Source organism: Hyla sarda, chromosome 3 (genome assembly GCF_029499605.1).
Source record: "Hyla sarda isolate aHylSar1 chromosome 3, aHylSar1.hap1, whole genome shotgun sequence".
NCBI classification, from domain to species: Eukaryota; Metazoa; Chordata; class Amphibia; order Anura; family Hylidae; genus Hyla; species Hyla sarda.
Window position 1 is genome coordinate 177,617,770 of NC_079191.1, and position 25,132 is coordinate 177,642,901.

The 25,132-nt window shown below is 46.5% G+C and overlaps 1 protein-coding gene across 1 annotated transcript in view; it reads right to left on the minus strand.

Annotated features, from left to right (window-relative positions):
* Positions 1-12,484, minus strand: part of RNPEPL1 (arginyl aminopeptidase like 1) — a 35,169-nt gene extending 22,685 nt beyond the window's left edge. Inside the window, exons 1-5 of the mRNA XM_056565594.1 lie at positions 10,905-12,484; positions 10,132-10,272; positions 5,001-5,152; positions 3,164-3,280; positions 2,026-2,261 (exon numbers count right to left, since the gene is read on the minus strand). Of these exons, the coding sequence (XP_056421569.1) occupies positions 2,026-2,261; positions 3,164-3,280; positions 5,001-5,152; positions 10,132-10,272; positions 10,905-11,993 (1,735 nt within the window). The 5' untranslated portion in view covers positions 11,994-12,484. The remainder of the gene's footprint in view (positions 1-2,025; positions 2,262-3,163; positions 3,281-5,000; positions 5,153-10,131; positions 10,273-10,904) is intronic.
* Between the last annotated feature and the right edge of the window lie 12,648 nt (positions 12,485-25,132).

The window sequence follows — 25,132 nt, forward strand, 5'->3', positions numbered from 1 at the left end:
CAGCGTGAGAGCTGAACCTTTGAGGTGCTGGCTTAGCACGATGAAAGGATACTCCTGGATTGACATCCGAAGATCCTGGGTCCTCCAAGTGAAAGGTGTCTCTTATGGCTGTCACCAATGAGTTCACCTTTGCAATTGAGTCTGAGCGGTCCTCTGAGTCAGATGCCGGCTCAGAAGCCTCGTCCACCAGGGGAATGTGAATAAGTAGAGGCAGTCCTGGAGGGGAGTGACCCAGACCGGGTACGCCGCTCTGGCGTGGCAGAGCAGCGACTCCGAGAACGTCCTCTGGAGGAGCGACGTTTGTGCCCAGATGATAGGGGGGGCGGGACCCGCGAGGGGAACGCTCACGTCTATCAGAAGACTCAATGGAAGAGTCAGACGAGGCACCCCTTGCATGCTTGTGAGAGCGTGAAGTATGAGGAGACGAGGAGCGGGCCCTCTCAGAGGTCCTGCGCAGGGAAGACCCCTTCAAGGCGGACACCACTTCCCGGGAGGCCTCAGCCACCGAACGGGAGACTTTGGTCAAGTCAGCCATATACTGGGTCAGGGAAGAAACCCAGGCAGGAGGAATGGCTGAACCCACCGGGACCGAAGGGGCATCAGGGGGCACCGGGGGAGCAGTGGAGCAGGCAGGGCAAGAGGGCTCAGCAGAGCCAGACATCTTGGTATTACAGTGCTTACAGATATAATAAGTCACTGAAGTTCCAGGTTTCTGTTTAGAGGGAGGAACAGCCCTGGGTACGGACATAATGTGGGAAAAAGGAGACAGGAACTTTCTCACCCTAGTCTGTGTCCCCTGTCAGCTGCAGTGAGGAGAACTCGCTCCGTGCAGCCAGAGAGACTGAACAGGCCAGCCAATAGGAAGGAAGGGGCGTGCTTGAAGCAAGGCACACAGTAACAGATCCCTTCACATTGAAAATCGCACCCACGGCGCTGATTGGACGCTACTTCGCGCCTCTGAGAGCTCCCAGCCATGTGGGCGGAGCTACAGACCGGCCGAAGAAGAACTGTCATAGCGCCCGCTCCTTGTCCCGAGCGCCATGTCTAGCCGCATATGCGCTCGGGGGAATAGAGCGGGCAGCCTGAACGGCGGCAGAGACGGCCGGCGAAAGTGTAAGTAAGCCGGCGCTGAAGCGCCCGGCTCGTAGCAGCGCCGCCGCTTGTCAGCCGCCTATAAGGCGCTGCCAGCAAAATGAAAGTAAGCCGGTGCTAAGAGCGCCCGGCCCGAAAACAGAGCCACGGTTGACAGCCGAATATAAGGCGCTGAACGTAGTTGCACCAAACACACACACACGTAAAGTGCCCCATAATACATGCCCCGTAAAGTAAAGTGCCCCATAATACATGCCCCCTCAGGTGCCAATGCTCCCCCAGAAAAAAGTGCAGCCCTTGTCCCCATAACCTGAAGGTGGGCCAAAAACAGGGGGTCTCCAGAGGTTGCGAGTCCGTACCTATGGAAAAAAGAGGGGGTACTTAGTCAGAAGAACTTACCTAATGGAGTCTTTAGTGAAGTCTTCAGTCAGCTTTTTGTCCCTGTATCACGCCTAGCTGCAATGCGAGAGTGAGGCGAACAGAGAAATAGGGGGACCCGGACCTACGAGGTACCAACCCAGGCGCTGACCGTTGGCGAGGGGGGGTGAACAGCGCATAAACGCAATGTCTGTGCCCTCTTACTCGCAATGGGGAAACAGGGAACACGTCCCTATACTAGGAAAATAAAAAATCAGAAGACCTGGTCTGGAGAATCCAGACCATGTCCACCTCCTTCAGACACTAAGCTTAAACTGACTAGCTCAGAGCCTGAAGGCGGGTATATCCTGCTGGGAGGAGCTGACTTTTTTATTACCATAGTGTCACACCTCCTAGAGACAGCAGCATACACCTACGGTCTGTGTCCCCACAGTCTGTGTACCCCAATGGAGCTGATAGAGAAATCTGGATATCAATACTACAGGTGGCAGACGTGCATGGGAAAAGGCAGCACAAAACACAAAAACACGTAACTAAGAAATTGAGTTTACTCACCATAAACCAGAGTGGTGATGCGGCGCTGGGCATAGGTTGCCAAGCCTTCACTTAGCCACATTTCCTCCCAGCTGCCATTTGTCACTGCATTCCCAAACCAGCCATGTGCAATTTCATGAATAACATCAATTAGAAGAAAATCCTCACTATCCAGGATGGAGCAGATGACGAATGTCAGGCAGGGATTTTCCATGGCAACTATGGGGAAGGATGGGGGCAGGAAGACTATATCGTACCTGGAATGAAGGAAGGGAAGGACGATTGTTGAGAGAGGCTTACAAGGGGTAAAATCAGGAAAATTTATGAACAATGGTTCTAAGAGGAAAATAACAGGAAAGATGTGCACAAATAAATTCCATACAGAAAAATTTGTAAAACAATATAAGAAAAACCTTATGAGCCAGTGCCCTTTAACTCTATAGTTCAGGAGATTTTCCACATCTGTTCATGTCAACAACTAATGCCAGATAAACCATACTGTAACAATGAGTACAGAGACCACAAACCTCCACAATAATGCAGGTGAGGCACGCATTGATTTTTCAAAATTTAACTCCTTAAGGGTGCGTTCACACGCTAGTAGCTAGTTCACAAATCTGACACTATTGCGGACTATCTGTGGACCCATTCAAATCAATGGTGGCGTAACTTGCAGCAGTTTTCCCGCAGCGTGAAACCTGCTGCTAGTAATAGCCAGTGAACACACCCTAAAGGGGTATTCCGGGATCTAAGCTTTTATCCCCTATCCAGAGGATAGGGGCTAAAATGTCTGATCATGGGGGGCCCACCGCTGGGACCCCCCGGAATCTACCAGCAGCACCCGCATTGTATGCGGGGCTGCGTCTCCAGAGTCGGAAACTTCGGGGTTTCCGAAACTGGAGAAGTGACGCAATATCTCGCCCCCACCCTCTCCATTCAGGTCTATGGGAGGGGGCGTAACGGCCGTTACACCCCCTCCAATAGACATGAATGGAGGGGGCGTGGCGACGGTACGACACGTCTCCAGTATGGGAAACCCGGAATTTTGTTTTATATATTTAGAACTGCAAAAAACACAAAAAGTCTTGTGTTTTCACACATCCTTCTGAGATTCACTAGTTGGCTGCAAAGACTGTAAACATTTGTGCACGTGGCTCACCTTCCCCAGATGTAGGGGCCATACAAATTTTCTGCAGCTTGAAGCCATTGCTCTACCCGGCCTGCCAGTTTTCCCACAGCCAAAGGCAGCACACAAGGTTCGGCCCACACTCTACTTCTATAATAAATGGAAAATAAAATAAGGGTTAATATAATAAAGCAAAGGTCAAAATATTTCAGATAGCCACAGACAGCCGAAACATGGGATTGATTTTTTTTTAAACCTGATAAATGGTTTCCATTGTCACAAACAAATTAGGTCTGTAAATGTCAGTAACAAACAAAAATCCCCAAACAAATAATATACTTGTTATGACATATAGAACAACTTTCTCTAGCTTGAAAACTTTTTAGTATCACAGCAGCAGGAGATCCAGTTTTTTTGTTTTAATGCTGGCAGCCTGGGCAGGTTGCCCCTTTAAAGGGGTACTTCACTGGAAAATATATATATATTTTTTAAATCAACTGGTGCCAGAAAGTTAAACAGATTTGTAAATTACTTCTATTTAAAAATCTTAATCCTTCCTGTACAGCAGTCCCTCAACTTACAATGGCCTCAACATACATTCATTTCAACATACAATGGTCTTTTCTGGACCATTGTAACTTGAGACCAGACTCAACATACAATGCTACGGACAGGCCAGATCTGCAAAGTGTGTCAATGGCTGGAAGAACTGACCAATCAGAATGGGCATTTCACTGGTAAAGCACCTGTATTCCTAAAGTGCATGCACTGACTGGCTGGCTGTCTGGTAGCACCCCCTACAGTACAGGGAGGTACTACATGTTCTGTACTACTCTTTACCTGTGCCAGGGTTAGCTGCTCCTTTGGAGACCAGGTGAGGGCGGCTCCATTTTACTTTTTTAGGACACTGTGTGTCCTGTACAGGACCCTAAAGGAGATCCTATCCCCTACAAGACAGTGATTACAGTTCCCAGCAGATCTTTCTTACTTTTATATGTAAGGAATTACTTTATCTGTATTAGTTATACATTTTGGGGACTTCAGAACAAATTACCAGGTTTCCATAGAGTTCTGGTCTCAACATACGATGGTTTCAACATACAATGGTTGTCCTGGAACCAATTAATATTGTAACCTGAGGGATCACTGTACTGCTCCACAGGAAGTTCTTTTCGTTTTGAATTTCTTTTCTGTCTGACCAGAGTGCTCCCTGACACCACTGTCCTATTTAGGAACTGTCTAGAAAAGGATAGGTTTGCTTGTACTCTGGACAGTTCCTAAAATGGACAGAGTTGTCAGCAGAGAGCACTGTGGTCAGACAGAAGAGAAACTCAAAAAGAAAAGAACTTCCTCTGGAGCATACAGCAGCTGATAGCTGATAAGTTCTAGAAGGATTAAGATTTTTAAACAGGATTAATTTATAAATCTGTTTAACTTTCTGGCACCAGTTGATTTGACAAGCTCCCTTATCATAGCCATCTATGTTTCAGAATAAATGGCTTAGCTGTTTCAGAATAATCATAGTTGTAACTTATATTAGGAGCGGGGAACAGAGTCATTGGGAAAGTCCACCAGCCCTGATTGACATTTCTCTTCTTATATGTAAATAGTTACAACTATGACTACTCTGAAATGGCACCACTGTTTAGAGTGAACATAGTTCATTGTAATAAGGGACTGAGTGTTTATACTGCTCATGGTGTGGGCAGCAGGAAACCTATGAAAGTTTTTTTTTTTTTTTTTTTTTTTTTAAATGATCACTATAACATCTATGACAAACTTTATATTGGCTAAGCAACTAAATCCCAATGCAGTCTCAAATGTAAGCTATCACTACTACTAAGTATGCTCTAAAAGACATAACTCTTACCTTGGGCCTATATCAGCTGGAAGAAGATGACCTGCAGTTAACGCTACTAAATAAGCAGGAACTGGATGTTCCATATAGAATTGAAAGATGCCCATTTCTTCTATGTAGTAACTGTGAGTGCAGCTCATGAGAACCCGAATTCCAGCAGGTGCCTAAAAAAAAAATGTCAACAGATCAGTGGTCACACTGCATACCAAAGACCTAGGTCAATTCTGTGTGTAACATAGAACCAGTAATCGTACCCTTGAAAAAGATTATCAAGTACTAACAGTTCTTTTTCTTTTTTGTGGAGCTTCTAAAGGAATTGACAATTGGACGCAATCCAATACATATCTTTCTTGAAGCGGCAATTTGTACTGCCAGTTTAACGTTGTCTGTTTTCTTTTACTTTAAGAATTAGCAATCTTATTTGCTTGCACGACACATGCATAAAAATTGGACTTAGAATAAAGCTAGCACTTTCAGAAGCTTTAAAGTTAAAAGGGGCATTTGGTCCCGAATGCTGTGCGTGTGCTGCGGGGGTCGGCCACACCCCTAGTGCCATCAGGCCACACCCCCAATACAAGTCTATTTTGGGGGGGGTAATGGCTGCGCTCAGCGCTCACGAAACAATAGTTCCAAACGCAGCCAGAAATCAACTGGTGCCAGAAAGATAAGGGATAAGATGTCTAGGGGCGGAGTACCCCTTTAATCAAAATAGGTATTTTTTGAGTAACTTTTTTTGTGTGGGATCTGACAGGTACGCTTTAACCTTTTAAGGACGTCGGGCGTATGCATACGCCCTGCATCCCAAATCCTTAAGGACGTAGGGCGTATGCATACGCCCGTGGGAATTCCGGTCCCCGCCGCTAGCTGGGTCTAAGGGGTTAATACCGGTCATCACTGCGATCGGTGAGGTCCGGTATTAGCTATGGGTCCCGGCCATTGTTAGCCGCCGGGACCGACTCACTATGACGTGGGGTCAGCTCAGGGCATACAGGTACGCCCTGCGTCCTTAACAGGTTAATGTTGTGTCCTTTCAAAATAACTCACACAGCCATTCATGTCTAAACCTTGACATAAAAAGGCCCAGTCAGTCAGTTTTCCTCCCTGGTTTCACGTGACTCTTTAGTGTTACAAGGTCTCAGGTGTGAATGGGGAGCATATGTCTTATATTTGGTGTTATTCTCACACTCTCTTTCACTTGTCACTGGAAGTTCACAATGGCACCACATGGCAAAGAACTATCTGAGGATCAAAAAAAAAAAAAAAAATTGTTGCTCTACATAAGGATGGTCTAACCTTTGACAAGATTGCCAAAACCATAAAACTGATCTGTAGCATGGTGGGCAAGACCATATAGGTTCACAAGACAGAACAGGGCAGGTTCCACTCAGAACAGGACTCTCAATCGACTTAAGAAGTGGAGTGCACATGCTCAGCGTCAAATCCAGAGGTTGTCTTTCACAAATAGATCTAGGAGTACTGCCAGCATTACTACAGAGGTTGAAAGGGAGGGGGGCCAGCCTGTCCACATGTCGCACACTGCATTAAATTGGTCTGCATGTCTGTCATCCCAGAAGGAAGCACCTTCTAAAGATGATGTACAAGAATGCCCACAAACAGTTTGCTGAAGACAAGCAAACTAAGGGTATGGATTAATGGAATCATGTCCTGTGGTCAGATAAGACCAAAATAAACGTATTTGGTTCAGATGGGACAAGTACGTGTGGTGGCAACCAGGTGAGGATTACAAAGGCAAGTGCGTCTTGCCTACTACAGTCAAGCATGGTGGTGGGAGTATCATGGTCTGGGCCTGCATGAGTGCTGCTGACATTGGGGAGCTACAGTTTATTATGGGAACCAACATGTACTGTGAAATACGGAAGCCAAGCATGATCCCCTCCCTTCAGAGGCTGGGCCGCAGGGAAGTATTTCAACATGATAATGACCCCAAACTAGGGCTGGTCGGTATGACCAAATATGTGTATCACGGTATTTTTGTAACTTATGGCGGTTCCACAGTATTTCTCCTCCCCCCCCCCCTTAAATCATTTGGCCTGCGAGTGCTGTTCTGCCCCCCCCCCCCCGCCCCCCCCCCAAATTAATCATCAGCCCAGCCCAGCTCTGTGCTGTCCCCATCGGGGTAATACATATGTCACCTGCAAGCGCTGCCTCCTTCGTCCTCTTGTTTGTTGCGGGCCGCCTTTGCAGGCTGGAACTGTGTACTGTAAGCTGTATCCCTATGCGGCCGTCAGCCTATCACCAGCCGCAGCAATGTCCCGCCTCGGCCGGTGATAGGCTGAGCCCACTGTCATGTAAAAAGCTGGCTTCTTACATGACAGTGGGCTCAGCCTATCGCCGGCCGGGGCGGAACATCGCTGGAGCCGGTGATAGGCTGATGGCTCTCCTACGTACCTTCCCCAGGAAGTGGTGCTATCCCGGTGTTTGCCCACTTGCTGCTCTTATTTGGTAATATTCTTATGGTTTTCTGTATCTGAAATCTGTTCTCATTACTGTATGTCTATGCACATGACACTTTGTCCTCTGTAGCACCTTTTTACCTCATTGTGAGGTGTATTGCCACTGCTGCTATGAATATATAGGTGCAATACATTTACTATACATTGTGTATGTTTACATTTTGCAACCTGACTATTGTCTCTGGTTGCCCCTAGATACAATCCATATATTATCTACATAACTAAGGAACTTATACCCATTTCAGTGGGCAGAACCGGTGATATCACCCCTTTTTGCTGTATTCTTTTTAAAAATGTTTTTTACATCATCTGTATTGTTGCTGTTAGTTCAATAAAATTTGTGTCCATTGGACACTGTACTTGTTTGTATAAGTGACTCCATTGGTTCTTCCTTGTTTTGCATTTAATTTTGGAGTTCACAATATAATGGCCCACATACTTATCCTGGCGGTACATCTCTACATAGATATATAAATCTACCCAGCTGTCTTTACCCCAGAGTGTAAGGTCGACGTCGGAACGTGGTTGTGTTTACTTTTTGCAGCCCGGGCATAGGGATACAGTTTACAGTACAGAGTTCCAGCCAGCGCTGGCGGCCCGCAACAAACAGAAGGACGAGGAGAGCAGCGCTTGCGGGTAACAAATGTGAGTAGTACTCCGATGGGGACAGCACAGCTCTGGGCTGATGATTAATTTTGGGGGGGGAAGCAGAACAGCGCTCGCGGGTCACATATGATTAGTTCCCCAATGTGGGTATAGCGCATCGCTGGGCTGATAAATCATTAATTCTTGAGAGGGAGGGACCAAACAAGTATTGCGGTATGGGGATAAATTCATACCATGCAGGACAAAAATTTCAGTATTCGGTATGAACCGGTTTACCGCCCAGTCCTACTGCAAACACACCAAAAAAAAATTACCACTACCCTACTAAAGAAGCTGAAGGTAGAGGTGATTGACTGGCCAAGCCTGTCTACAGAATCAAACCCTATTTAGTATCCCTTAACGGAAGGTGGGACATAGTAGTGGACAAAGTGAACTAGACTGATTAGGCAGGCACTGTGTTGGTGGACTACTATAGATTGCATGTGGGGGGGGGGGGGGCAGAAAGGTGGGGTTTAATGCACTGGCTTTGCAAGGTGCCATGTGAGCAGAAAGGATCACATCAACAGAGCAAAAAAGGAGTAACACCACGAAAGCAGCCCTGAACTGCTGGTGCTGACTATGATGATAAGCTAATGTGAGGTGGGACAGAGTCTGCACTGGTCTCCCTGCTGATTGTTGTTTTTCCCCAACAGGCAGTGGACTACATTTTGATGAAGAAGAGAGACACCTAGTGGCCAAAACTTAGTTCTTTTTTTTAGGGATAAAGACTATTTTTTTTGTAAATAAATGTAAATTTTCATATATGTGACAGATCAAAAAAGATATTAAATGGAGAGACATTGTTTGAAACAACATTATTCCATAAACACTTGAAATGCCCAATATACTGTGAGCAGATTGCAGAAAACTAACATTCCTTAACCCTATAATACCCATAAGTTGGAACTTTTCTTCTGCTCTGTGAAAAAATAAATAAAAAAAAACACAACAGAAAAAGGACCTTGGAGGTTCTGATTGTGCATAGAAGTGGCTGTGGTAGTGGAGCCACTGAATGGCCCAGTGGTCAATTACCCCAATAGTCACTGCCCCACATAATTAGAAGTGCAACAATTTTTAATGGTGCTCCAGCCATCCTCATCAGAAATGCCTGATGAAGAAGGCCACAGCATCTATCTTCAAAACGTTTCATTTCTAATAATGTAACCTTCCAAGCACTCCTTGGCTATTATGTATCCAGTGACAACTCCTGTGGCTACTTCTGAAGAGTGCCTTCAAGGTCCTGTTTTTATGGTCAGAGGGAAAAAGAATAGTCCTGATGCATGGTTTCTACTACTTTAGTGACTAGAAGAGCCATGCCATCCTGGGGCAAAGATCTGGCAGTGATTGGCTTGTCATGTTATATAGGCTCTCCCCGTCGGCGTGCCCTTTAGAACTGCATCACAAGATGAGCAGATAAGAATTATGTTATTGTAGCACTGACATAAGAACCGCTTTATTTATATTTATATATTTATATGTGTCCGCGTGGTGGATGGTGGATGGGGGGACACATTTTGATCAAAAAGTGCGCTGAGAGCCTCCATTTTTTGACCTAGAGTGCTGTTGCAACTTTCTTGTTTGTACATTTTGTATTTGCCACAGCAGCGGGCACCTGTGTATTAGGTTGTTGTGCTGGCTATTTTTCCTTTTGTTTTTACTTTGTAAATTGGGGGGTGTGGCACCCTCTTTAGCCGTGCACCCCACCCCTCTCAGACTGGAGGTGGTTTAGTCAATGGCTGATCCAACATGTCACACAGTCAGAGGCTATATGCACAGCAGAGGTGAGTTATCATGTTAGGGTCCCATCCGATATGAGGCCACCTCCGCGTGGTGGATGGGGGGACACATTTTGATCAAAAAGTGCGCTGAGAGCCTCTATTTTTTGACCTAGAGTGCTGTTGCAACTTTCTTGTTTGTACACATTATATATATATATATATATATATATATATATATATATATATATATATATTTATTATTATTATTTTTTTTTTTTAAACATTACCTTGACATTGGAGACTTACCTTGACAGAAGCGGAGTAAGTACACTTTACAGCTGGTGTATCAAAGCAGGGGAAGAAAGAACGGTTGCAAACAGAGTGCCCTTGAGTGAACACAAACAACTCCGAGCTTCCATAGGAAAGATCAGGATCCAGCCACCATACCTGAAAAGGAGGACGTGAGGATTGGAGGAAAGTACAACCAGTGTCATACTGAAGAATCATTTACTCATCACCTAGGGGAAATATTCTCCAGACACAACAATAAGACATTTGTTTATGCTCTCAGAATACCAGTAGAGAAACATTAACTACAAAGGTATTGAAAATATATTATACCGAGTGCTAGGGGAATGTTGGAACCTTTGCCACCAATCACATTATTAGAGGTCAACATAACATACCACTAATGGTGCCCGGGACCTGTGCATTGTGATAGATATGCCTGGTGTAAACACTGCGTCTACCATAATGCACAACAGCAGACCATACTCATTTCTAGATTGATGCATAGCTACATTTTCTATTTAGAAGGAAAATGTAAATATAATGACAGTATGTTGGCTCAAGGAATAATATTTATAAGAATCAATGACTTATGCCTGTCATCCTGTCTGCATTGCAAGAATTGAGGCCGAGGGAATGAAAATATCAAGTGATGGCCAGTTGGCCACATCGATTCTTTAGTCATATAGTCTACATTTTACTAATGTAGAAGTTAAAGTGCCGTTTGAACTTAGGTTCGTGGCAATGAGATTTGCCTATAAACTCATTTTATGCCACACCATAAAACTCACCGCAGGCCCCTCTCCGGTGACGTAGTGTACAATGACCTGGAACGTCTCATTGGTTTGTAAAGTTTCAGGCACAGTGATGGTTAGAGCAGATCCATAATCCGTAAGCTCATCGACCCTAAAGTCCAAAGGGAAGCAGCAAGTGCAGTGAGAAGGCCCAGAATCACTGGCATTATGGATCCCACAAGGCTGGCTAAAAGTGCTAGGCAATTCCTCCATGACATGAATGTCTGTAGAGGGGAAGTGCAGAGGGGTTTCTGCTGGAGTAAAACTGTTCTCAAAGGTGGGAGACAGGAGGGAATCTGGTGACAAGGTGTAGCAAGAAGACGAGGAGGGGACGGACAGGTCAGTGGTGGGCGAATAAGGGGCAGCTAAGGGGTTCAGGGAGGTGTGACAGGTGGATCTAAGAGGAGATGCTGGGGCCTGATGACCATTCACAATGGGCCCACCAGGACCAGCAGAAGAAGCAGCAGTATTTTGGGGGGAACATGACAAGTGGTTTGCATTACGGGAAACGGAGAGGTCCAGGGGCTCTGGGGTCACTATGGGTGAGCATTGTGATGTGCCAGTGGTGAGCGTGCTGGGCTCTTGTGCCACACACCAGGACCCTTCTGTGGTTTGGGGGTCAGAATGTCCCAGGTTAGATCTACCCTCTGACATAGCTGGCACCTCCTGGCACACACCCATGGTGCTATCAGGAGTCCGAGTGTCATTAGGGCGGGCAGGGTCAGTGTGGGGGCAGGGCTGGTTGGCACCATTGTAAGGTCTATCACTAGGGCTCCTATTATGTCGTCCTCCCCTTCTGCAGCGCACAGAACTAACTTTGACAACCGGGTGAGTGTCTAATACCAAAGCCGGGCCTCCAGGCACCAGGGGGCTGACTTCAAGCACCAGACAGCCGGACAGGTCCCTGGTATCCGGGCGCAGCTCCAGCCCCAGGTGGAAGTGATGCAGGCGGTAGAGTTGGAAGCTGGAGGCTGACGCGGGGTCTGGGGGGCCCGGGACAAATTGCTCCGGTGATTCCGGTGTAGGCCCCGGATGCAGAGGGCGGCGGCAACAGCAGAGCGCCGGGCACGGGACGGCCGAGGACATAGCCGGGCCGCTTGTTCCGCTGCGTCTGCGGGCGAAAAACCGTGCGAGCACCGGGTACGCTATGTAAAATCCATTAGGGCCCCTAGAGGCCTAATACGGGAGGAGCCGCAGTAAACACCGGCCGGCCCGGGACAGGAAGTGACAGGGCGGGGAGGCGAGGCTTGACCCGGGTCAGCCCACCTGGTATTCAGAAACAGATCCGGTATGTGTTCGGGAGAAGGCTTCTCCCGCTATCCGCATACCAGCAGCTGTAATACCGTGTATATCCACACATTACTGACAGCGTACACGGCTGACCACTCACTTCCCGTCACTGACATTTACCGAGTGACGTCACTAAGTCACGGGAAGGCCATTAGGTGGCGCAGTTGAGCTGACGTCCTTTCCGAGGTGTCAGAAGACGCTCCTCCCTGAGCTGGGTTCACGCATAGGTTTTTTTATGTCACAGGTATCCGGCTGCATAAGGGCTTGTTCACACGGCCTTCTGTCCCCGTTCTTTTATCCCCGTTTCAGTTCCGTTTTTGCAGACTGTAAACGGATTAAAAACGGTTTAAAAAAAATCCCATTCATATCAATGGGATTTTTTTTTACAATCCGTTTACATCCTTGTGCACCCGTCTGCACTCCTTTCCGTTTTTTTCATGGAAGAAAAAATCGCGACACATGCAGTATTTTTTTTTTCCGATGAAAAAAACGGAAGAAAACACTGACATCATAATTTTAACATTGAAGTCTAAGGCAAACGGATGAACCTTTAATGTCATCCGTTTGCACCCGGGTTTAAAATATCCATAATTACATCTGAGCATGCTCCGAAGAGGTGACATCAGCAGACTCCTGCAGTGTTGTGGGACTACTACTACTCTCATCATGGAAACAAGTCTTTTCCATGATGGGAGTAGAAATTCCCCGGCTGCGGGGGATTAAAGTGAAAGTAAAGTGATCTTTACTGTGGCAAACACTAGGAAGGCCAAACTGCAACTCCCAGCATGCCCAGACAGCCTTTGGCTGTCTGGGCATGCTGGGAGTTGTAGTTTTGCAACATCTGGAGGGTCACAGTTTGGGGACCACTGTTACAGTGGTGCCCAAACTGTAGTCCTCCAGATGTTGCCAAACTACAACTCTCAGCATGCCTAGACTGCCCAGGCATGCTGGGAGTTGTAGTTCTATAACATCTGTCCCTTCAGATTTTGCAATTTTCATGACATTTTTGAAAATTGCTGCTCTACTTCAAAAAGTAAAAATATGACCATTTTATGATGCCAACATAAAGTGGACATATTGTATTTGTGAAGAAAAATAAAATTTATTGGGAATATCCATTTTCCTTACAAGTAGAGAGCTTCAAAGTTAGAAAAATGCAAAATTTTCATTAAATTTTGGGATTTTTCACCAAAAAAGGATGCAAGTAACGAGGAAAATTTACCACCAAAATAAAGTAGAGTATGTCACGAAAAAACAGTCTCAGAATCAGAATATTCGGTAAAAGCGTTTTAGAGATATTAATTCTTAAAGTGACAGTGGTCAGATGTGCAAAAAACGCTCTGGTCCTACAGTGAAAATTGGCCTGGTCCTTAAGGGGTTAAGCAGGGGAGCGGGCGGCATGGTCCGCAACCCTGCAATGTAGACGATGTATTTTACTTTAGTTTCTAAATTCCCCACAGGGAGCTCTGAATGGCCCGTACCGAGGAGCCAATCAGGGCTCCCTGCAGGATTTTTAAAATGGACAATGTATATTAAATGCGCAGTGGGGGGCAAGATACATAGCGCTATATATCTAGCCCCCCCCAGCGCATTTATAAAGATATAACCCCCACTAGCGCAAAAATATATACCCCGCAGTATATATGTGACCCCCCCCCGCCGGTGCTTTTAGAATTATATACCCCCCACCGGCGCAATTATCAATATATACCCCCCGCCAGTGCATTTATGTGACCCCCCCGCCAGCACATTTATGTGACCTCCCGCTGACGCATATGTCATTAATGCAGCGCTATATGTGAATAGTATTTTACTCGCAGAGCATCGCACCAGCCGCTGCGATGCTGCTGATAGAATACTATTCATACATAGCGCTGCAGGGGCATATTATATAGAAGTGCTGTGGGGGCCAGAAAATACTATATATAGCCCCTGCAGCGCGATGTATGAATAGTATTCTATCAGCAGCATTGCGGTGGCTGGTGCGATGCTCTGCGAGTAAAATACTATTCACAGATAGCGCTGCATTAATGACATATGCGCCAGCGGGGGGTCACATAAATGCGCTGGCGGGGGGTCACATAAATGCGCTGGCGGGGGGGGGGGGGTATATATTGATAATTGCGCCGGCAGGGGGGTATATAATTATAAATACGCCTGCGGGGATCACATACTGCGGGGTATATGTTTTTGCACTGGCATGGGGATCACACACACACACATGTATATATGTGTATATATATATATATATGTACACACTGCGGGGGTATATATTTTTGCGCTGGCGGGGGTTATATCTTTATAAATGCACTGGGGGGCTAGATATATAGCGCTATATATCTTGCCCTCCACAGCGCTTTTAATATACATTGTCCATTTTAAAATCCCTGCAGGGAGCCCTGATTGGCTCCTCAGTACCGGCCATTCAGAGCTCCATGCGGAGAATTTAGAAATGAAAGTAAAATACATCGGTGATCGCAGGGTTGCGGACCATGCCGCTCGCTCCCTGGCTTAATAACTTCTGATCAGATCAGGTCTCAGAAGTGAGCCCCTGTACTACTACCCCCATCATGGAACAGAGTCTGTTCCATGATGGGGGTAGTAGTCCAAGCACTAATGTAGCCTCCCCAGCCACTGGCAGACTCCTGCAGCCAGGAACTACTACTCCCTCCATGGAAACAAGTCAGTTCCATGATGGGAGTAGTAGTAGTCCTGGCTGCTATAGTCTGTAGGTGGCTGATTTTTCATAAAGAAAAAAAAATGGATTAAAAAACGGTTCAAAACAGATACCCGTTTGATCAGCCGTTTCTATCTGTTTTTTTTAATCTGTTTTTTTTATTTTTTATAAACGGAACGGGGGCAAACGGCTGTGTGAACGCACCCTAAGGCTGAGAACAGGAGAGCTGCCGGTCTATCCGTTTCAGTGACCCAAATGTAGGGCTGCTTTCCACTGGAGTGTGCTAAGATTAGTTTCACACCACATTGTTGTCCACAGATGGCATCCCTTTGCATCCGTTATTTGAATTGTCCGTTTAGGAGAAAATATGAATGGGGAACAACGTCCATGTGAACCGTAGCCTTAAGGACCGGGCCAATTTTCATTTTTGCCCCTTCATATTTTTCCTCCTCACCTTTTATATACAAAACGAGCTTTATTAAAGGAACAAAACACACAAAAGGTCAAAAAGAAAAGTAGACCAAAGCATTAGTCAAACATCTGAGCGGGGTACAAGCCAATTACAAGCCAGTAAGTTATACAAACATGTAGTAATCATAAGGGTAAACCAAATGAAGAGCTAGGCATGTAAAGAGGTCAGTGCACAGGGATATCAGGTTCAGGTAGGCCTCCAGAGGTGTGACAAGGAGGAGGCAATGCAATAAAGGAAGACCTCATCAATTGAAGGTATAGAAGTCAAAACTCAACAAGGGGTAACATGGGAACAGACAAAAGGGGAAAGACAGATAGACAACAAACAGGAAAACAACATGGGGGGAAGGTAGGGAGGGAATACCACCGGTGCAGCCAGGAGAAGGCTGAGTGTATCTAATCAGGAAAGAGCCCGTCAGGAGGACAGCGAAAGGGTCCAGTAGTCAGCAGAATTAGTGAATTGCGTCCACGGCAACCATCGTATAAGTGTGCGTTCAGCGTTGTCGGAGGACGCCGCAACACAGTTCTCCATGGTATGAATAAAGTGAATCTCTTTGAACCAATCTGTGACTGTCGGGGGAAGCACTGACTTCCATCTCCTAGGGATTACCCTCCGCGCAGCCGCCAGCAGAATGCAAAGCAAACCCTTCTTCAAGGATTTGATAGAGCCCTGCAACATAAAGAGCAGAAGAGCCTGGGGGTATGAGGCAGGGAAATCCGGTCACCTTCAGAATGACCTCCAGGACCCCTTCCAAAAGGAGGAAAGAACAGGACAGTCTAGCCATATGTGGGACATGTTCCTGGGAGCAGCACCACACCTCCAGCAGGCCTCCGGGACCGACGGAAGAATGCGATGCAGCAAGACCGGAACCCGGTACCACCGCGACAAAATTTTGAAACTAGTTTCCTGTAATTGTACAGAGATGGAGGTCCTATGGCACACTGCCAAGGCCCTTTCACAGTCTCGACACCCGAAGGTGCAGCCCAGCTCCCGGGACCACCCCATCCAATAAGCCAGAGGAGAAGAAAGAGTCCCGCTGAAGGAGGGGATAGAGCTCTGAGATCATACGGCCGGGGGGGGGGGGGACGAGGCTATGCAAAGACTCTCAAAGGGAAAGGGGTCACGATGAAGGGCCATAGTCTGCTTCCAGGTACAATAGAAATGGGATAATTGGGTGTATTGCCAGAATTGTGGTCTTGATGGGGGAGAGCCTCCCAAGATCTCTGAGACAGGACGGAGTGCAGTAGGGTGGAGGACCTGAGAAAACACAAATATGGTTCCCCCAGGTCTCCCTAAAAAGGGGCCCGAGAGACGTCCCGGGGAGAAGTCAGGATTATCGCGGATCGGAGTGAGAGGTCCCCCTAGACCCAAGAGTCGTGTCTTAAGAAGGTAGCGGTGGCAAACCCGCAGTCCGCAGTACTATTCTGGCACCCCAGGGTAGACGTAAATTGCAGGCTGCGGTCCAATAGGAGGGTCTAATCCAGGGAAGAGCAATTAAGGAAAACGGAGAGAGAAGATTCTCGAGGCGGACCCACAGCTTAGACTTGGGGCGGTGAAACCAGTCCAATATTCTAGAGGACACAGCAGCAAGATAATAAAGATAGGGATCCGGCATTGCTAGACCACCATCTTTCTTGGGTCGAATAAGGGTTAAGCGAGTGAGTCAACACCCCAAGGATCCCCAGACATAGTTGGTGAAGAGCCTGGACAGAGAGTGAAAGAAAGACTTAGGAAGAAAAATGGGGAGAGTCTGAAAAAGATAAAGTAGGCGAGGCAGTAGGTTCATTTTAAGAATATTTACGCGCCCTATCCAAGAAAAATCTTTACGGTCCCATTTTTGAAGATCAGAGCGAAAGACGGAGAGTAGGGGAGCAAAGTTAAGGTCATAAATAGAAGAAAGGTCACAAGGAACCTGTATCCCTAAGTACTTGAAGGAGGATGTCGCCCATTAAAACGAGAATCTCCTACGGAGCAAAGAAACCCCCAAGGAGACATCTAGAGCAACATTTTTAGTGAGGTTGAGCTTATAGTTACTAAATACACTATACTCTGCGATCAAGGACAGCAATGCCGGGATTGAGGTCTCTGGGTTAGGGATGTATAGAAGAAGATCGTCCGCAAAGGCGGCACACTTGACATGCATATCACCAATTCGTATCCCCTTCACCTCCGCACAGTGTCTGATGGCTTGCAAGAGATGCTCCATGACCAAAGCATATAAGAGGGGGGATAACGGGCAGCCCAATGAGTGCCATTATAGATTGTCAGGGGAGAGGACAGAGCACCGTTAACACGGACACGGGCACACGGGTTATCATACAGCGCAAAAATACGCTACATCATTATGGGGCCAGGCCTAACTGGACCCCCCTCAAGAAGACCCAGCTCACCCGGTCAAAAGCCTTTTCGGCGTCAAGCGATAGCAATATGCAGGCCTCTCGGGTTGTTTTTACATGATGAATGAGGGAAAAGGTTTTAAGAGTATTATCCCTTGCCTCTCTGGAGGGGACAAAGCCCACCTGATCCGGGTGAACAAGAGTCACCAAAAGGGGAGTCAGTCTCAAGGCCAATAATTGGGCATAAACTTTGGCATCGACATTAATTAGGTAAATCGGGCGGTAGCTCTGACATTAATTTGGATCCTTACCCTCCTTTGGAATAACAGTGATAGTGGCTTGCAGGAAAGATGTAGGAAAGGGTGAGTGAGCTAAAACTGCATTAAAGGCACGCAGAAGGCATGGAGACAACTCTGAGGTGAAGGACTTATAAAATTTAGAAGAATAGTCATCAGGGCCAGGAGATTTACCTGAGGGCAAGGAGGAGAGCACAGCAGTCAATTCCTCCAACGTGAAGGGAGACTCTAGGGCCTGTAGGATAGGGGGAGAGAGGTGCGGCATGGCTGTCCTGCGCAGATAAGCTAGGAGGTCCTTTGGTGTTCCCCCACCCCCAGAAGCAGAAGTAGGCAAGCCAAAGAGGCCAGAGTAATATGTCCTAAAACTATCCAATATCTGGGAGGTAAGATGGACTAAGTCCCCACCCGTAGACTTGATAGAGGGGACGTGTAAAGAAGCTCTCCTATCCCGAAGGACCCTTGCTAACAGCCTACCAGCTTTGTTGCCCCACTCATAGTGCGCTCCCAAGCAGATTTGTCGATATCTATTGAACTTTTTGTCTATCAATGCCTGAACTTCCCCACGCACCTTCAAGAGATCTCTAAGAGTCGCCTCAGACAAGGTAGACTTATGGAGAGTCTCTAAGGAGTGCAGTTGAAGCAGTAAGGTCTGAAGTTTATGAGCTGCCGCTCCCTTAATGCGAGCACCATGCTTGATCAGGACGCAACGAAGCACACATTTCAGCGTCTCCCACTGACACTGAGGTGAAGTGGGGTCGCTTGCGTGATCGGTGACGAAGTGAGAGATAGTATCTTTAATATCCGTCACACATAGCGTGTCGGAAAGGAGTGACTCGTTAAGTTTCCAATCGAACTCCTTCTTCGCTCTTCGGGAGCGACATCTCACAAAAGACCGTGGCATGGTCAGAAAACACCATGGACCCTATTGACGTTGAAAGCACATCAGGAAGAAGGCAGTGACTGACAAAAATGTAATCTATTCTTGTGTAAACTTTACGAGCATGAGAATAAAATGTATAGTAGACATGTGCAATTCGGTTCGGCACGAATGTCTAAATTACCGAATTTTACCGTTTTCGTGCATTCGGACCGATCCGAATGCACGAAAACATATTTTGAACATTCCCGAATAGCCACGATAATACGAATAGCAAAGTAACGAATACATTCGTTATTTCCCGACCATATGCTGTAAATAACGAATGCATTCGTTATCCGTAAACGAACGTGAAGAATTCATTCTGATAACAAAGATAATAAAAAGGATACAGATAGTTAGATTTTTCGGACTTTAGCGATCCTAAAAAATTATGGAGATACCTTTTTCATTAAAATTTCGTAGGGTATCATAAAAAAATCATAATAAAAAAGATACAGTGGTGATGGAAAAAATTGTATCTAATGAAATGTATAATTTTTATTATGAAATGTTTATTCATTTTTAAACAGGGATCAATTTATGTGAGCGGGTAAAGCACTAAAAATGTAGCCGACAATAGTAAAAATGTAGTGTGTGCGTGTTTTTCACTTTTTTTTTAAAACATTTTTTAGGTAGTACTACTAGTCCCAGCATGGAACACACTGTTCCATGATGGGAGTAGTAGTTACCTGTACTAATTGACAGATCGCCGGGGTCCCTTGCGATCCTCTTGGATAATGTATAGATGTGGCGGCTGCTCTTCTATGGTCCCCTGCACTCACGTATATATACACATATTCATATTTCCCGCAGAGCTGTGATTGGCCAGATGGTTCCAGCCAATCACAGCTCTCTGTGAGAAATAGGAATATGTGTATATATACGGCCGTGCAGGGGACCATAGAAGAGCGGCCGCCGCATTCATACATTATACTGGAGGATCGCAGCGGGTGTCAGGAGTGATACCTGCAGTGATCTTTCCTTTACTACAAGTACTACCACTCCCAACATGGAGTACACTCTGCTACATGCTGGGAACTGTAGTACCTGTATTAATAGACAGATCGCAGCGGGTGTCAGAAGTTACACTGGCTGCCATATGTCTATTAATGCAGGTACTACAGCTCCCAGCATGGAGCAGAGTGTGCTCCATGTTGGGAGTATTAGTACCTGCAGTAAGGGACAGATCCCAGGGATGTCACTCCTCCTGACACCGCTGCGATTGTCCTTATGTGAATGTCGGGATTAGCTGTTCTCAGGGCTACAGAGCCGGGAGAACAGCTGACGCTGAGCCGTAGGTATACATCGTATATCTACTGCCCAGCAAGAACCTACAGTATACACATTGCTGGCTCACTTAACCCCTTGCTGAGCTGTGCGCTATGCGCAAGCCCAGCAAGGGAAGAGTTAACTTACACTGCTGGACAGTGTAGGTTAACCCTTTGGGCGGTATACACTATATACAGCTATCTATAGATAGCTGTATATAGTGTATACAGAAGACGAAGTCCGTTTACTTCCCTCGAGTCCCGGGCCGGGTTCGTGTAACTCCGCCCCCTAGTGATGACGTCATTGGGGGGCGGAGCTACAGAAGGGAACAAGGCTAGTTTATCTGAAGCTCTGTTCACATTGTACGTTTTGTATAATGTGAACAAACCCTTCTGGCAGTTTCTACCCAGACAGGGAGACTCCAGCTGTTGCTAAACTACAACTCCCAGCATGCCCAGACAGCCAAAGGCTGTCTGGGCATGCTGGGAGTTGTAGTTTTGCACCAATTGGTGGCTCCCTGTTTGGGTAGACATTGCATCATGGGTGCTCTCCCCAGCGGACAGCGCCAAAAATGTCATAACCAATTTTTTGTGTTTTTTTCTTCTCGTTTCAGATCCGTGTATGCAGAGGATTACTGCGGATTCCATGGATTACGGCGGATTATTTATTTTTTCCTTTAATAAAATGGTTAACGAGGGCTGTGGGGGAGTGTTTTTTTAAATAAAATAATTTTTCCAATGTGTTGTGTTTTTTGTTTTTTTTTATTGAATTTTCAGGGTTAGTAGTGGAAGCTGTCTTATTGACGGAATCCATTACTAGGCCAGGGCTTAGTGCTAGCCCCAAAAACAGCTAGCGCTAACCCCCAATTATTACCCCGGTACCCACCGCCACACGGGTGCCGGGAAGAGCCGGTACCAACAGGCCCGGAGCGTCAAAATGGCGCTCCTGGGCCTAGGCGGTAACAGGCTGGCGTTATTTAGGCTGGGGTGGGCCAGTAACAATGGTCCTCGCCCACCCTGGTAACGTCAGGCTGTTGCTGTTTGGTTGGTATTGTGCCGAGAATGAAAATACGGGGAACCCTATGCGTTTTTTTTTTAAATTTTTTTTATTTAAATAAAAAAACGCATAGGGTTCCCCGTATTTTCATTCTCAGCACAATACCAACCAAACAGCAACAGCCTGACGTTACCAGGGTGGGCGGGGACCATTGTTACTGGCCCTCCCCAGCCTAAATAATGCCAGCCTGTTACCGCCTAGGTCCAGGAGCGCCATTTTTGACGCTCCGGGCCTGTTGGTACCGGCTCTTCCCGGCACCCCTGTGGCGGTGGGTACCGGGGTAATAATTGGGGGTTAGCGCTAGCTGTTTTTGGGGCTAGCACTAAGCCCTGGCCTAGTAATGGATTCCGTCAATAAGACAGCTTCTGCTACTAACCCTGAAAATTCAATAAAAATAAAAAAAAACACAACACATTGGAAAAATTATTTTATTTAAAAAAACACTCCCCCACAGCCCTCGTTAACCATTTTATTAAAGGAAAAAATAAATAATCCGCCGTAATCCATCGAATCCGCAGTAATCCTCTGCATACACGGATCTGAAAAGAGAAGAAAAAAAAACACAAAAAATTGGTTATGACATTTTTGGCGCTGTCCGCTGGGGAGAGCACCCATGATGCAATGTCTACCCAAACAGGGAGCCACCAATTGGTGCAAAACTACAACTCCCAGCATGCCCAGACAGCCTTTGGCTGTCTGGGCATGCTGGGAGTTGTAGTTTAGCAACAGCTGGAGTCTCCCTGTCTGGGTAGACACTGCCAGAAGGGTCTGTTCACATTATACAAAACGTACAATGTGAACAGAGCTTAACTAGCCTTTTTCCCTTCTGTAGCTCCGCCCCCCTCCGGCCCGGGACTCGAGGGAAGTAAGCTGGACTTCGTCTTCTGTATACACTGTATACATCTATCTATAGATAGCTGTATAAAGTGTATACCGCCCAAAGGGTTAACCTACACTGTCCAGCAGTGTAAGTTAACTCTTCCCTTGCTGGGCTTGCGCATAGCGCACAGCTCAGCAAGGGGTTAAGTGAGCCAGCAATGTGTATACTGTATACACATTGCAAGCTCACTGTAAGTTCTTGCTGGGCAGTAGTAGCCCTGAGAACAGCTGATCCCGACATTCACATCAGGAGGATCGCAGGGGGTGTCAGGAGGAGTGACATCCACTGTGATCTGTTCCTTACTACAAGTACTACCACTCCCAACATGGAGTACACTCTGCTCCATGCTGGGAGCTGTGGTACCTGCATTAATAGACATATCGCAGCGAGTGTAACTTCTGACACCCGCTGCGATCTGTCTATTAATGCAGGTACTACAGCTCCCAGCATGGAGCAGAGTGTACTCCATGTTGGGAGTGGTAGTACTTGTAGTAAAGGGAAGATCACTGTGGGTATCACTCCTGACACCCGCTGCGATCCTCCAGTATAATGTATGAATGCGGCGGCCGCTCTCCTATGGTCCCCTGCACGGCCGTATATATACACATATTCCTATTTCTCACAGAGAGCTGTGATTGGCTGGAACCATCTGGCCAATCACAGCTCTGCGGGAAATATGAATATGTGTACATATACGTGAGTGCAGGGGACCATAGAAGAGCAGCCGCCACATCTATACATTATCCAAGAGGATCGCAAGGGACCCCAGCGATCTGTCAATTAGTACAAGTAACTACTACTCCCATCATGGAAGAGTGTGTTCCATGCTGGGAGTAGTAGTACTACCTAAAAAAAAAAATTTTTAAAAAGTGAAAAACACGCACACACTACATTTTCATTATTGTCGGCTACATTTTTAGTGCTTTACCCGCTCACATAAATTGATGTTTAAAAATGAATAAACATTTCATAATAAAAAAGGTACATTTCGTTAAATACAATTTTTTCCATCACCACTGTATCTTTTTTATTATGATTTTTTTATGATACCCTGCGAAATTTTAATTAAAAACGTATCTCCATAATTTATTAGGATCGCTAAAGTCCAAAAAAAGACTAAAAAGATTTACCGAATGTACCCGAATACCGAATGTATCCGAAAAAAACAACACGAATACCCGAATACCGAATGTATCCGAAAAATCTAAACCGAAAATATTGCCGAACCGAAATTTTTTTCCAAAACGAAAAAACGAAACGAAATTAAACGAAAATTTTTCTAGTGCACAAGTCTAATGTATAGTCACGTGTGTCCGAGTGAGTCAGTCTCCAAGGGTCAGACAGCTGTAGAGAGAAAAGAAGGCGACGAATCCTGTTCAGCCGAGAGAGGGAGAGTATAGAGGTACCTGACGAGGTATCTAGGGAAGGAAACAATGACATGTTAAAGTCGCCACAAACCAGGAGAGGGCCCTGAGAAAACACTGTCAATGCTTCCAGGACGTTTTGTAGAAAAGTCAGTTGACCATGATTTGGGGCATAGACATTGGCGATCGTATACACCTTACCCTGAATAGAACATTTAAGAAATACATAACGACCATCCTTGTCCAGTAAGGTATCTAAAACCTGGACCGGTAGGGATTTATGAAAAAGAATCGCAACACCCTTCACCTTATGGGCTAGGCAGCTGCTGTGGTGCCATATTGGGTAGCACCTGCTGCGGAGCACGGAGGCATGATCCCTGAGAAGATGCGTCTCTTGTAGACAAACTATAGAGGCCTTTTGTTTATGTAAGGAATAGAGGACCTTTGCTCTCTTCTCAGGAATATTAAAACACTGCACATTAAGAGACACAAGCCTAACCGAGGCCATGGGACAGGGAGCGTGTGCTGTTCGGGACGGTGCAGGTCAGGAGAATAGAGCAATAGGATGCCTCTAGTAGGGGGTACACCGGTGGTGGACTAGAGAAGGGGATGGACAAGGGGAAAGGACAAGGGGCAAACAGGAGGTGGGGGGGGGGGGAGGAAGACACACAGACAAACGGGGGCACAAAACCAGGAAGGTAAAACAGCAGAAGCAAAAAGCAGTCTCCAAAAACGACTAAACCAATTAGCGCTAGGCTAAGAAACGGCAGGAGAAAATCCCTACCAAAACCTTATTGGGGGCAGGAAGAAAAAAGACAGCACGTAGAGAGAAGAGTATGAAAGAGAGCACCAATACACATAAAATCTGCAGGGCCGGCGGGGAGCGGACAAAGGCCACGGTTGCCAGGGGCTGCCTGTCTCTGAACCCCAGGATGGAGATGGGGAATGCGGCTGAGGGTGAGCACAGGAGGTCAGAGAACTGGGGGTCCTATGAGGGGACGGTGGGTCCTCCATAGATGGGCACAGCAGGGGAGAGTCAGCAGGAGGCTCATCATAGGGGGTTGAGGCCCAGGGCCAGGCGGTGCAGGCTGAGGGGAATGTCAGGACTGTTTTATTACCTGGAAATTTCAATCTTTTAGTAGGGTTCATTGTAGCACTATAGTCACTTTAGACCATCTTGGTCTCCCTTTAGGACATTTTGATATGTCATTTCCTTACTAACCCCTGGCACGTCAAAACTAGTAAAAAAAATTCAATTGTTCGCATTTTGTCACCTGTGTGTTGACACCTTCGGTACCCTCTGGGCGCTCACTTCGAGCACCTTTCACAATTATTTATTTTTTCACGCATCACGGGTTTGCGGCACCACCCTTTTCACCACTGGGTTTTACTATCTTTTCCTGACCCTCTCCTCCTTTCCCTCCCTTGTCCCCCCTTTCCCCCTTCCCCCCTCCCATTCCTTCCCTACCTTCTTTTCCTCTCCTAGCATGTTTCCCCACCCACTGTTTGGCTTGTCACTTTTGTGTGTATTTATGGTTTTGCACTCTTTGTGCCGCACCTGGACATCTGGCCCATGTCTCAGGCGGCTCAATTGTTGATTCACTGATTCCCCCTGCCCCACTGCCTTATCGTGCAGTGGGACAGGGTGCATCCTTATATCAGGTTA